Raw genomic sequence first — 15,124 nt, forward strand, 5'->3', positions numbered from 1 at the left:
GCTAACACGTGAAATCCATCTCTACTAAAAATACAAAAAATTAGCCGGGGGCGGTGGCGGGTGCCTGTAGTCCCAGCTATTCGGGAGGCTGAGCCAGGAGAATGGCGTGAACCTGGGAGGCGGAGCTTGCAGTGAGCAGAGATTGCGCCACTGCACTCCAGCCTGGGTGATAGAGCCAGACTCCGTCTCAAAAAAAAAAAAAAAAAAAAAAATGCATGCTGCCTTCTTAAGTAACAGTGCCCCAAAGCGCACTAAGCCTGATTCATGATGATGAATCAGGCAGTTATCTACAGCTGTCTTCTGGCCTGGAAAATTACTAAGTGCAGCCTCAATTTACAACATCAGGAAAATGCATGAAAACTTGCTTGGGGATACCCTGACCATGTGAAAATAGTAACTGTAGTCAATCATGATAGGATTCCTATATCATGAAATATTTCCATGACTGTAGATCACCAACAATTGACTCTGTGACTTTAGTATCTATTACTTTAGATTGAGTCCAGATATTCTGTTTCCTCCAGTAAAACATTCTTATTGAAAGACTTTCTAGGAATACTGATGACAAACTATAAGCAAGCTCTGTGAAGCTAATTACATTTAAAAATAAAAAGTATTTTACTTTTTCATCTTTGATTATAGGAATAGAAGTGGAAGTTTTAAAAAGGGTCATTAAGCTTGAAGCTTTTTTAAAAAAATTCAATCAATGTAATATTCTACATCAGTTTAAAATTGTCTGCCTTCCAGCAACGCAGAATCACTATGACAGCCATTATCAAAAAAAACTTAAAGGTGTGGTGATAATAACAATTTTAATAATTTTTTTTAATGTTTTTGAGACAGTCTCGCTCTATTGCCCCAGCTGGAGTGCAATGACACAGTCTTGGCTAACTGCAACCTCTACCTCCTAGGTTCAAGCAATTCTCCTGCCTCAGCCTCCAGAGTAGCTGGGACTACAGGCACCTGCCACCATGCCTGGGAAATTTTTGTATTTTTAGTAGAGACGGGGTTTCTCCATGTTGGCCAGGCTGGTCTCGAACTCCTGACCTCAAGTGATCCGCTCGCCTCTGCCTCCCAAGGTGCTGGGATTACAGCTGTGAGCCACCGTACCCAGCCAATTTTAATGAATTTTGAAAGGAGGATATAATCCTTCATACCTTTCATCTACAAACTAGATCTTCTGATAAACAAACATTTACAAACTAGATCTTCTGATAAACAAGAAAGCAAATTGCTAAAGTGGCTGAATAATGAAGCCTATTGGATGCAGTTACTTCTTAAGCACAGCCACGCTCTGGCCTCTCAGCAGTCAGCAGGCGCAGTCAGCAGGTCTGAGTGATTTTACACTGAGCAACTGGGCAGAAAAACCTGCTGTCACATTTTGCTATATTTACTTTTCAAATTTATTTTTTCTCAGGGCAGTTGGTAAAAGCCCCAAGGCAAGTCTGAAAGGATACAGATTCACTTTCCTCAGCTAACCTCAACCCTTGAAATAGCTTGTGATGTCAAAGGAATGCACCTGGGTTGAACTAGGATGGGTTCTTATGTGAGAAATTAACAACAAAGACTCCAGTGTATGCAAGCCAATGACTTCCTTTTAATTACCAGCTATAATATGCTGGAAGATCATTTTGGGTTTTAGTCAAACGTATTATTTATATGTAACCTTGGCCCTGAGTTCATGGTGAATATTCTAAAAGCATTCTGGCTTTGAGGAGAGTGACAGATGATTCCACAGAGTGGAAAAAAAGAAAAAAAGAAAAACAGGAAAACCTTCTCTCCCTCCATTTAGAAGGATCTAAGACAATGACCCTTCAAGGTGACCAGGATTACACTCCCTTTCTTCCCTCCCTCCAGCCCTTTCTTCTTTCCTTCCTTCCTTTCTCCCTCCCTCCCTCTCTTCTTTCTTTTCTCCTCTTCTTCCTTTTTGTCTGCCTTCATTCCTTCCAAATATCCTCCAAGGGGATAAAAACTATTGATAAAAATAACAAAGTCTATTATATCAGTCTTAGCTTTTGGTTGCTTTGACAGGGATGGGAAGGAGCAAGGGCTGGCTTTTCTTTTCAAATTTAAAAAATTCTAGAATTGATAGAATCGACAATCCTATAAACCAATACCAATTAAGATTTTCCTAGGCCCTAAGCTACTTCCTGGTAGTAACTGGCTCTTTAAGGGAAGTGTTTATTGTTGGCTGCTGCAGTGAACGCGCTTGTGACTTAGGAGAGTGTATTAACCCTTTTCAGGGAGGCCTGCCCTTCATTTATAAATGATGTTTCCTAGGAATTAGAAATACCTAGACTACTTAACACTACCATGTGTTATGAACTTTAAAAAACGCTCACTGCCTTCCTAACTGTACTGCTTTCATGGTTAAAAAAAAAAAAAAGGAACTTCCCTGTGTGTATTTTATCTTTGTTCTTCTCGTCAAATTAAGCAAAAGTCTAGCTTAAACTCCTTGAAGTCATGGCAGATTTTTAAATTCATAGTAAAGACAGAAAGTCCCAAATTTTTAAAAAGGAAAGACAAACTTAATGCTAAAATTTGAGGGACAGGGTTATTTAAAAAGTCTACTTATAGATCTATGGCTTAAAAAAATATATTTTTGCATCCACAAATAGCAATTTAATACTGTTTCCAAACTGGACACTGGAGAATATTCCTGTGAAGCTCGCAATTCTGTTGGATATCGCAGGTGTCCTGGGAAACGAATGCAAGTAGGTAAGCATGAAATACTGGGAGGAACAAATGGTTTGCAACTAGACTGTGAAGTACAGCATTTGGGGGTACAAGGAGCAAGGAGTAGGAAATGTCTGAGTGACTTGAAGAATAAACAGGAGAGAATGATTAAAATTAACTTGATATGATGTGTTGCAAAGAAGCAAAGATGGTGTTTTTAAGCCATCTCCCAAATAAGCCAAAAATACTTAGTATTGTATTTAACAACTTGTTTAGTTTTTTAAATAATCGTTTTTAAAATACATTCTTCCAAGTAGTCTTTCTCTCAAATAAAAGCTAAGTATCTTGTAGTGTAAATTGTTGAAGGTCCAGAAGTTTGAATTTCTGATATTTTTAAAATTCAGGAATGTATATCATTGATATTATCCACCAAATTAATTCAGGTGTTGACATTTATAGTCAACGTAGCAGTTATTTAAGTAATCAGAAAGTATCCCTTTCAATGCTGCTTTGAAATTATCATTTAAAAAAAATTCATCACAACATGTTTAAAAATTAAGGCATTGTTTTCTTAGTTTCATTTATTCACATACGTCCTCATGGGTTTTTTTTGTTGTTGTTTTGTTTTTGTTTTTGCTTTTTTGAGACAGGGTCTTTGTCTGTTGCCCAGGCTGGAGTGCAGTGTCGCGATCTCGGCTCACAGCAACCTCCGCCTCCCAGGTTTAAGCAATTCTCCTGCCTCAGCCTCCCAAGTAGCTGGGATTACAGGCATGCCCAACACACCCAGCTAATTTTGGTATTTTTAGTAGAGACAGGGTTTCACTGTGTTGGTCAGGTTGGTCTCGAACTCCTGACCTCAGGTGATCCGCCCACCTCAGCCTCCCAAAGTGCTGGGATTACAGGTGTGAGCCACCGTACCCAGCCTGTCCTCATGGTTTTTAGCATTACCTTGTCCTACCAGCACTATTTCTGTTTATTTTTCCTTCCATTTAAATGGTCCTGTTTAATTTAAACGTCTACTTTTGCCTTCTTTTAAGGAATCATGTCCGGGAAGTCATGGTTTTGATGTATTAGTTACTTTTTCTTAGCACACAATAAATACATAACGAATAAAATTTAAATGTTTGCTTCTCCACTAGGACCACTTTAATTGGAACATGATTCTCACATATCTACTCTAAGTACAAGTTAGCTTAAAAGTTAAAATTAGTTTGTTCAATGCTCATCCATTGATCCGAGGTGTTTTGTGTCCTTGGTTGGGACTTACATCTTTTGAAATACATACAAATTCATAAATTCATTTTTTTGGTTTTCTTTGTGAATTATAACTGTATTCACATGTAACCAAAATTAGAATATGTTAACTGTCCTAAAGACATTTTTTCAAAGTGCAGAAAGTAAAGCATGGATTTGTTGGTTGTTTATGGCTGCCTCACTATAAAACTGCAGCAGACTCCACTCACACTGAGCCTTTCAGCAGTTTAGTTCCTTTTCTTTCAGTCAGAAAAATGGTACCTTCCTTTTATAGACTTTTTTTCAAAAAAAAAAACCACAAAATATTTTCATACTTAATGTTACATTTTCTCTTCACTGAGGCATAATATGGCTGTATGACTTGCTCAACATCACAGAAAACGGTGAACAGGATGTAAGAAGTTAACTTACTCCTTATCTATTACTCTTCTGTCTCCCATTTCATTGAAGAAAAATAACATAAAATTCATACTACGACTTAGTACTTACAGAACAAGATAATTTTTTGTCAGTATTTTCTTTTAGGGTGAATCCTTCCTTCATAGATGTCAAATTCATTGACAAACTACAAGACGGTTTTTTTTTTTTTTGGTCAGATAATAGCCCTTACTTTGAATGCTTCATAGATGTCAGATTTAATGACTACTATAAAGTAAATAGAAGGCACACTTTGGTTCTCAGGAATTTCACGTATTGATTTGACTTTGCCTAAGATTATGATTACTGTAGATTTTTTCTCTCTCTGCTCTTTTTAATCCAAGTAAATAAAAAGCTGAATCTTATTGACCTCTCAATACCCAAGCAAACCGAGTTTATACCAAGCAATAATTAATGTTTTCTACTCTGGTCAAATGACTTAACCTTTCAAAAGATTTATCAAGTTGTCTTTTTAAAAAAAATCAATTAATATTTTGGAGGTATTTAAGAAAATTAATAACACACTTGGCATTAGGAAAGAATTTTGAGACCAGAAGTTTTTATGATAAGCAGATTCACTTAAACAGTATCTCTAAAGAGATCATTTCCAAAATGTACATTGCTTTAAAATATTTAAATTATTTTTGAGAAAATGCTATGTGATATTTTCTCTAGGTTATTTAATCATAGGCTAATTAAAACTTGCTTTGTAAAAATGGGACTCTTTGAAGAATTGCTCCTTTAATAAATACATGGGAAGTATCTAAATGGCAGAAGAGTGTGGCTCATAAAATCCTCATGGACAAGATGGAGAAATATGGTCCAAACAATGTTTTGGTGGATCCACACGCAGTTGAATCCCATGCTCAGAGAATGTTAATAAATTGTGTTGTATGACGGGAGGTGTCTACTAGTCTGTTACATAGTTCTTTCCTAAACAAATCCATGTTCATCATGTTATTAATGACATGAATGAGAGTATTTTTAATAAAATTCTCAATTTGCAGAAATGTTAAGCTTGGAATGTTAATAATGTAATTATTAGGCAACAGAATCAATCTGAGAAGAAAAAAACCTCACAGTAGTTATTTCCAAACTTGGGTTCAAAAAATCCAGTTGCATTACATTAGAGGACGGATGCCTTAACAGCCATAGGAAAAGCCTCAGAGAATTTAATTCATTTTTCATAAATGGGATGACAGTTTAGTTGCATATATGTATATGGCTGTGTATGTGTGTATACACACATACACACACACACCCATATAATTCAAGAAGGAACATATTTCTTACACTTAGTTTTACCGAATAACAATGACGTGCTTTTTTTTAAGAGCCAGTCTCGCTCTGTCACCCAGAATGGAGAGAAGTAGTGCAATCATAGTTCACTATAATCTCAAACTCCTAGGCTCAAGTGATCCTCCAGCCCCAGCCTCCTGAGTAGCTGGGACTCCAGGAATGCACCACCATACCCGGATAATTTATTTTATTTTTTTATTTTTTAGAGATGGATTCTTGCTATGTTGCCTAGGCTGGTCTCAAATTCCTAGCCTCAAGCAGTCCTCCCACCTCAGCCTCCTGAGTAGCTGGGATTACAGGCATGAGCCAACATGCCCGGCACCACATGCTTTCTTTGATGTTGAGTTTTTCATTATTTGTGAAATTGACACAGATGATGATGTAGAAGAATTTTAAGTAAGATGTGGGGTACGGAGTGGCAGTAGAATACTTGAACTCAATGAACTTCAAAGATTGCTTCCAGTCTTTTAATCCTGTGAATTATGACACATCTCCAAATGAATGCAAAAGAATACATTTTATTTTTTAATCTGAGAAGTTTTTAAAATTTAGTATTTTTCCAAAGCTTAAGTTCTGTTAATATTTTTAATCAATTTTGAACCATGTCTTAGAAGTGAGTTAGTTGAACAGGCTTCACAATCATTAAAGTATGCTTTATGATACAGCTGCAAAGGGGACCTTTTTTTGAACCTTTTCAATTTAATGACTGCATCTGTCCGTGTAATCCACATATATTTATGTGTAATTTATTTTACATTCCAGATGATCTCAACATAAGTGGCATCATAGCAGCCGTAGTAGTTGTGGCCTTAGTGATTTCCGTTTGTGGCCTTGGTGTATGCTATGCTCAGAGGAAAGGCTACTTTTCAAGTAAGTGAATTTCACCCTTCTTTGGCAGATAACTTTCTATGGCTATGGAGTTTATTTATGAGATACTGTTTCTCCTAGGAAGTTTTGTTTTGTTTGTTTGTTTTTCAGACAGAGTCTTGCTCTGTCGCCCAGGCTGGAGTGCAGTGGTGGCAAAATCTCCACTCAATACAACCTCCACCTCCCAGGTTCAAGTGATTCTCATGTCTCAGCCTCCCAAATAGCTGGGATTACAAGTGTGCACCATCACACCCAGCTCATCTTTGTATTTTTAGTATAGATGGGGTTTTGCTATGTTGGCCAGGCTGGTCTCGAACTCCTGGCCTCAAGTGATCTGCCCACCTTGGCCTTCCAAAGTGCTGGGATTAGAGGCGTGAGCTATTGTGCCCGGCCCTCTCTCAGCAAGTTTTAATAAACTCTGAAGAATATTGTTCATTTATTTTCTGCTATAGAAAATGTTCAGGATAACATGCAGGTGGCTTATGAAACACCTTGGCAAACCTAGGGAGAAAAGGCAGAACTGCCTAGTTGCACATTCCAGGGAGCACCACAGAATATGCAAGAGGCATCCTTGGAGTGGTGCAGTGCAGCGAGACAGAGATATTCAATGTGAACGGATATTTATAGTATCTGCATGTTTTTAAGATCTTTTGTGTTTTTTTTTTTTTTTTTTTTTTGAGACGGAGTCTCGCTCTGTCGCCCAGGCTGGAGTGCAGTGGTGCAATTTCGGCTCACTGCACGCTCCACCTCCCAGGTTCACGCCATTCTCCTGCCTCAGCCTCCCGAGTAGCTGGGACTACAGGCACCTGCCACCACACCTGGCTAATTTTTGTATTTTTAGTAGAGACAGGGTTTTATCGTGTTAGCCAGGATAGTCTCAATCTCCTGACCTCGTGATCCCCCTGCCTCGGCCTCACAAAGTGCGGGGATAACAGGTGTGAGCCACCGCACCCGGCCAAGATCTTTTTAAGTTAGGAATTGTATATCTCAAGATATAAGTTGATTTCAAATTTTTAAAGAAATTTCATTGAAATAAATAAGTGAAATATTTCATCAGTGTAGAACAGTGAAATGTTGAATGTTAAATTTAGGACAACTGCATTTAGAAGAGAATTGTTCAGCCGGGTGTGGTGGCTTACGCCTGTAATCCTACCACTTTGGGAGGCTGAGGCGGGCGGATCACTTGAGGTCAGGAGTTTGAGACCAGCCTGGCCAACATGGTGAAACCCCGTCTCTACTAAAAATGCAAAAATTAGCCAGGAGTGTGGTGTGCACCTGTAGTCCCAGCTACTCGGGAGGCTGAGGCAGAAGGATCACTTGAACCTGGGAGGTGGAGGTTGCAGTGAGCCAAGATCGTGCCACTCCACTCCAGCCTGGGTGACAAAGCAAGACTCCATCTCAAAAAAACAACAAAAAAAGAGAATTGTTCACTTAAAACTAGAAACCTATTGTATTTATGAGAGCTACTTCTGTACACAGTTTTGAATTCTTCAAATTTAGACCTCTTGTAACTTCACACCTCCATTTGATAATGCAATAGGTTTGATGTAAATGGGTGAGATTTAAAAATGTTTTATTCTCTTAATGCATTTCTTCACTCCCTCTTTAATATTATTGGAGAGCTCAGAAGCTGCAGCATTCTATCAGGGCCACTGGCAATAGTGTATAAAATAAAATTCTTAATTGAATTATAAATTTATAGCATATACAAGTTCTAGACCCATTGTTTTACAGCGAACATTAATTTCGGAATTTAGATTTTTAAAACAATTTTTTTTTTTTTTTTTTTGAGACAGGGTCTCACTCTGTCACCCATGCCTGGTGCAGTGGTGTGATCAAGGCTCACTGCAGCCTTGACTTTCCGGGCTCAAGCAGTCCTCCCACCTCAGCCTTCTCAAGTAGCTGGGACTACAGGCACATACCACCACGCCTGGCTAATTTTCTTTTATATTTAGTGGAGACAGGTTCTTGCTCTGTTGTTCAGGCTGGTATTGAACTCCTGGGATCAAGCAATCTTCCCATCCCAACCTCCCAAAATGCTAGGATTACAGGTGTGAGCCACCACTCTTGGCCTTAAAAAATATATTTTATGCCAAAACAAAACTTAAATATAAAATGTGTTCCTAACAATACCTACAACTAGGTATTATGTCTCATAAAATGTTTCCGTGGACATGGATTCAAAGAGATGCCCTATAATTAAGAATAACTGGGCTGGGTGTGGTGGCTCACACTTGTATTCCCAACACTTTGGGAGGCCAGGCGGGAGGATCACTTGAGTCCAGGACTTCAAGACCATCCTGGGAAACATAGGGAGACCCTTTCTTTACAAAAAATAAAAAATAAGCCAGGCACAGTTGCACATGCCTTTAGTCCCAGCTACTCAGGAGGCTAAAGTAGGAGGATCGCTTGAGCGCAGAAGGTTGAGGCTGCAGTGAGGTGTAATCTCACCACTGTACTCCAAGCTGGATAACAGAGCAAGACACTGACCAAACAAACAAACAAAAAGAGCGACTCTGTCAATTAATACTTGTTCAGTGCTTCAATTTAGCCCACTGTAATGTAACTTTATGAATTGAATCCAGCTGTGTCCCCCTGCTGGTCATCAGTGAAAGTACAGACAAATAAGATTACTCTTTCAAAACTCTTGTCATTTTTATCTATACCCTAAAATAATACCGGTCTGAGTTTTTTAATGAGGAGTTAGTAAAAAAATTTTCCTAAAATACTGAATTAATTAAAAGTTGACTTGAATATTAGGAGTTCGTTACCTAAGAATGTTACTCTGATTTTCATCTAGCAGAAAAATCTATCCAAGAGAAGCATATTCTTGAATATGTGTTTAGAACAGAGGTTGGCAGACTACTATCTGTGGACCAAATCTGCCCTCCCCGCCTATTTTTCTATGGCCTATGAACAAAAACGGCTTTACAGATGAACATTTACAATCTATTTGATGATAGGGACTACTGACTTTGAACCCCAATTAAGAGAAATGTTATCTTCCCCAAAAGAATTCCATTTCTCTAACTAGTAGGCCTGTTTTTCAAGACTTTTATTATTATTATTATTATTATAATATTTTTATTTTATCCATAAAAATGTTTGGAAATTTGTTTGCTCTCTTGTTACTTAAGTACCTATATAGTATCCTCTTGGCCCCAAAGCCTAAAATGGTTGCTGTATGGCTCTTTACCAAAAAAGTTTGCCAACTCTTAATTTAGAAGGTATAAACATCAGCAAGTGAAGATTAAAATTAATAAAAATAAATTAAACCCAAACTCATTTTTATATGAATCTGTATCATACCATAATAACCCTTGCATTAATGATATATGCTTATTCTTTTGTAGAAGAAACCTCCTTCCAGTAAGTATACTTTCCTACAATGCATGTCTTTCTCCTATGTCAACTAATTTTCTATTAATCATCTGTTTAACGTCAAAAGAGAGAAGTTGGGTTATTTGTGTAGGTTTACTCTCCCAAGAAGTTACTCAAGTTTATCAAGAAATACATCTGTATTAGGCTGCTCTTGCATTGCTATAAGAAAATACCCAAGACTGGGTAGTTTATTTTAAAAAGAGGTTTAATTGGCTCACGGTTCTGCAAGCTGTACAATCCTGGCACCAACACTGCTTGGCTTTTGGGGAGGCCTCAGGAAGCTTTTACTCATGGCTGAAGGCAAAGCGGGAGCAGGCACCTCACATGGCAACAGCCGGAGCAAGGTTGGGGAGGTGCCACATACTTTTAAACAACCAGACCTCAAGAAAACTCAGTCACTATTCTGAGGACAGCATCAAGGGGGCGGTACTAAACCATTCATGAGAAATCCGCCCCCATGATCTAATCAGCTCCGACAAGCCCCACCTCCAACACTGGGGATTACAATTCAACATAAGATTTGGGCGAGGCAAATATCCAGACTCTATCAACATCCCACTTCACACTTCATACCTACTTGTAAATGATAGTACAGAGAGAATGATGATTACCCAGACAAGAAATATGGTCACTAATTTGATTTCATAGGCATTTGTATAAACTAACTTAAAAAAACATTTACTGTATTTTGCTAAATTGAAAATTTTCAAATAAAATTTTAGTTAACAGTCATTTTTTTATATTAATTGAATACCAATTTTGTGCCTAACACTGTTCTAAGGAATGGGGATACAGCAGTGGACAAAACAGACCAAAAACCCCACAAAACTCTGCCTTATGGAGCTTACATTCTAGTATAGAAAGGCAGAAAATAAACAGATAATACTATATAGTATATCGGATAGGGCTATTACGGAGAAAAATAAAACAAATAAGAGAATATACAATACAAAGGGTAGGAGTGGAGATTCTAATTTCAAATAGGGTGGTCAGAAAGGATCTCACTAAGTGATTTTTGAGAAAGGCCTGAAGAGGGTGAGGAAGCAAGTTGTGCAAATAACCACGAGAAGAGCGTTCAGGCAGAGGGGAGAGAGCAAATTGAAAGATCCTGAGGCCAGGCAAGCCTAGAATATCTGAGGGATGTCAGCGGGACCAGGGTGGCTGGAACAGAGTGAGAGAAACAGAGGAGATGAGCATACAAAAGTAGCGGTGGGGGCAGATTGTATGGAGTCTCTTTTAGGCAGTTGTGAGGAGTCTGGCTTTGGTCTGAGTAAGATAGAAAGTCACTGGAGGGCTTTAGGCAGAGGAGTGGTGTCATGTTAATTTTTCAAAACTCACACTGGCTTCTCTGTTAAGAATAAACTATGAGATGACAAAAGGTGGAAGCAGGGAGATCAGTTAGCAAACTACCACACTAAGTGAGGCAAGAGAAAATGGCGGCTGGTACCAAAGCAGTGCTGGAGATGCTGAGAAGTGACAGTGTTTTGGATATAATGTTTTAACAACTTGCTGATCTGTTGGATGTGGGCTGTGAGAGAAACAGAGAAATCGAAGATGACTTCAAGGTTATGAGAAGGATGGAATTACCATTTACGGAAGTGTGGAAGATTTTAAGAGGAGAGAGTTTGGGAGTGGTGATGGGGATAAGTGGAGAGGTTGGAGTGTTTGGAATTTTAATATTTGATATGCTTATTTGATTCCAAGGAGAGGTAATCAGTAACTGAATATTCAAAATCTAGAGTTTGGGGAAATAACTGGAAATAGAATTGTGGGAGTCATTGGTACATGAAATATGGATGAGCTCCCCAAAGCCCTGTAGTTTGTGTGTACTCGTTTTATGACTGTCCTTGTATGTATGGATGTGGCAGACCCAACTTTGGCTCTATGGGCATAGAGAGAAGATGGATGACAAACTATCTGAGGCTATGGCAGCTGGGAGTGGAGAAGATATACTGAAGCCATGGCTTCAGACAGTTTGTCATCTCCTAATTCCTTTGAAGAATCAGCTGCCATTGACTTCCTGTTCCCAGATTTCTGGCTCAATCCTGGTCTCTCAGTCTCGTAAGATCCTAATACAAGTCTAGGTTGAAGTTCAGATTACCAAGAACTAGCAGTAATAAAGCCAGTGAGTTCAGAAGGGCAGAGTAGCCTGAAAGTGTTGCTACTTCCCACCCCTAACCTCCAGGTGATTGTGAGGACTTCTGCTTTTACTGAGTGACACGAAAAGTAATTGGAAGGTTTTGAGCAGAGGGGAGACATCATCTTACGTTAAGTGGGAAGGGTGACATAGCTGCAGTGAGGAAGGTTATTCTTCCATCAGTATCTCTAGCAAATCAAGTAGTAATCTGGTGGGGAGTAACTTCATTCCTAGACATATGCCCTCACATTCATTAAATCTGTGGCTTTCAAAATATTTTGAATGACGAAATGGATGACTGGAACCCTAGTCACCATGTAAAACTTTTTCCATGGAAAAATAAATAAATTTTGAGATTATAATAGTCAAGCTTTCAAAATGTTAAATATTAATATATTAAATTAAAAGTCAGTAAGTCTCTGGTTTGTGTATTCCACAAAAATCTTTAGTATACTAGCCACAAGCTACATTTACGTGCACAAGGCTTCACAAACACTGATGTTTTGTTGCATGACTTTCTCTGTGAATACTGTCTGTAAATATAAGAAATTCAGTAAGAATTGTCTTTTTTCTACCTAAGATATATGTTCATGTTGTTGCTGAGAAAATGTATGGAAGTAAAATTAACTAAAAGAGCATATGTGTTCCAGATTGGAAGTGATAATGTAGTAAATATTGTCTTTTATATTCCACAAACAGGAAGAGTAATTCTTCATCTAAAGCCACGACAATGAGTGAAAATGTGAGTATCTTTAAAGCATATTTATAGAATGAATATGTTTGGGGAATAGGGCAGGGAAATGAAGTAATTATATGGACTTTGTGAATTTTCACTTTTAATACACTTTGCACCAGTGTCTATCACTGGTGTTTAAAAGGAGCTAAGTAGATGTTAGCTTCTGTACCCTGTCTAGGATGGCATGATAAAGATACCTGGCATTTCCAATTGCAGAAGTGATCTTTAATCATATCATTATTTGTTTCCTGGTATTTTCTATAATTAGTCTGCCTTCTTAGTATCACTAGGTCTGGCATTATCAGCTCTCTTCGACAGATGAGGAAATTAAAACACAGGTTCTTACAGCATAACAGTGGTGGAGCTGGGACCCAGGCCCTTTTCTTCCCTGTAGCTTCACCAAGCAGAGTGGTTCCAGCAGAGCTGTGATTCTAGGACTCACCTTTGGTTATGTGAAGCTCTTGGAACATTTTAGGGCTACACAATGTCTTAGTCATTTGGGCTGCTATAACAAAAATACCATACACTGGGTAATTTACAAACAACAAATTTATTTTCAGTTTTGGAGGCCAGGAAGTCCACAATCAAGGTGCCAGTAGATTCAATGTCTAGTGAGAGCCTGTTCCTCATAGATGGAGCCTTCCTGCTGTGTCCTTACATAGTAGCAGGGGCAAAACAAGCACCCTCTGGCCTCTTTGGTAAGGGCACTAGCTCCATTCATGAAGGTCCTGCCCTCATCACCTAATCACCTCCTAAAGGCCCCGCCCTCATCACCTAATCACCTCCTAAAGGCCCCACCTCTTAATATTATTGCATTAGGGATTAGGTTTCAACATATGAATTTGGGTGACACAAACATTCAGACCAGAGCACAGAATATCCTGTTATAATTGAAAGGAACATTTCAGAAATGTTTGAAAAGACGCAGTAATTACCTAACTCAGAGGGTTTAAGGAACATAATTCAGACATTTGGACCCTTTGTAAACACTACATTGACACAGCAAATACCATCGTTACTCAGATTTTGTAGCTCTTTGGATGGATATTCAGCCTTCTGGATGATTTTCTCAGGAATATAGTGGGTTGGGGCGGGGGGAGTTCCTATGGTTTTAGAGGCCTAAGTCATTTCTTGAGAAACAAAGCATGGGTTCTCAGAAATGCTTTACTTGGCTGGGCGCCGTGGCTCACGCCTATAATCCCAGCACTTTGGGAGGCCGAGGCGGGCGGATCACGAGGTCAGGAGATTGAGACCATCCTGGCTAACACGGTGAAACCCAGTCTCTACTAAAAATACAAAAAAAAAAAAAAATTAGCCGGGCGCAGTGGCAGGCACCTGTAGTCCCAGCTACTTGGGAGGCTGAGGCAGGAGAATGGCGTGAACCTGGGAGGCGGAGCTTGCAGTGAGCCGAGATCTCGCCGTGAGCCGAGATCTCGCCACTGCACTCCAGCCTGGGCGACAGAGCGAGACTCTGTCTCAAAAAAAAAAAAAAAAAAAAGAAATGCTTTACTCATCTATGGCAGGAATTCTCTCAAGATTTCTTCTCAGTAGAGTCTGGGGGGTGGGACGGGGCGGGCGGGGGCGGGGGGAGCCTGGACATCAGTATTTTAAATGCTTACCCACTTTTCTGTAAAAATTTGATTTTTAAAAATTGTTCCAGAAACTATTACAGAATTCACCTTATTTTGTGGTTTACTACACTGAAAGCGTACTGATGTCTAATTGGGGGACAAGAAACTTTGTTCCTACCATTTTTGTGCCTACAATTTATGGAACGTGTTTCTGCAATTTACAGAAAGTACTCTTAGAGTGTAGAATCGAATACTCCCATCCCTCCAAACAGTATGCAGCACATTGTGGCTAAACTGAATGAACAAAAGCCATTTATTTTTTCTTTGCCTTCCTCTTAGTTGCCCTCATCAGCTGAGAGCTAGAGTCCCCTTCAGTTCTCTTGTGCCCTACCACAGGGTTTCTCAGCCTCAGCACTACTCATATTTTGGGCCACATCATTCTTTGGTGTAAGGTGCTGTCCTGTACATCATAGGATGCGTAGCAACAGGCCTGGCCTCCAACACCAGATGCCGGGGCATCCTCCTAACAGGATTTATCTGCCTCTGCCTTCCAGTCCTACCTCTTGACTCTCTAGGCGAAGCTTCAGAGTACCTTGTCTGCTAGGGGTTAGTTAGTTAATTCCCCATAAAACAAGTTTAATTAAATATATACTGGTTTGGCCAGGTGCAGTGGCTGACACCTGTAATCCCAGCACTTTGGAAGGCCACGGTGGGTGGATCACGAGGTCAGGAGTTCTAGACCAGTCTGGCCAATATGGTGAAACCCTGTCTCTACTAAAATACAAA

General features: G+C 39.2%; 1 protein-coding gene across 2 annotated transcripts in view; it reads left to right on the top strand.

Annotated features, from left to right (window-relative positions):
• JAM2 (junctional adhesion molecule 2) overlaps positions 1 to 15,124 on the top strand; it is a 78,637-nt gene that overhangs the window by 60,648 nt on the left and 2,865 nt on the right. Inside the window, exons 6-9 of one of the 2 annotated variants that reach the window (XM_002830575.5) lie at positions 2,619 to 2,718; positions 6,409 to 6,516; positions 9,867 to 9,882; positions 12,731 to 12,773. In XM_002830575.5, the coding sequence (XP_002830621.2) occupies positions 2,619 to 2,718; positions 6,409 to 6,516; positions 9,867 to 9,882; positions 12,731 to 12,773 (267 nt within the window). The remainder of the gene's footprint in view (positions 1 to 2,618; positions 2,719 to 6,408; positions 6,517 to 9,866; positions 9,883 to 12,730; positions 12,774 to 15,124) is intronic. The other variant, XM_054542866.2, reaches the window with a different exon arrangement.

The sequence above is a fragment of the Pongo abelii genome, chromosome 22 (assembly GCF_028885655.2).
Source record: "Pongo abelii isolate AG06213 chromosome 22, NHGRI_mPonAbe1-v2.0_pri, whole genome shotgun sequence".
NCBI classification, from domain to species: Eukaryota; Metazoa; Chordata; class Mammalia; order Primates; family Hominidae; genus Pongo; species Pongo abelii.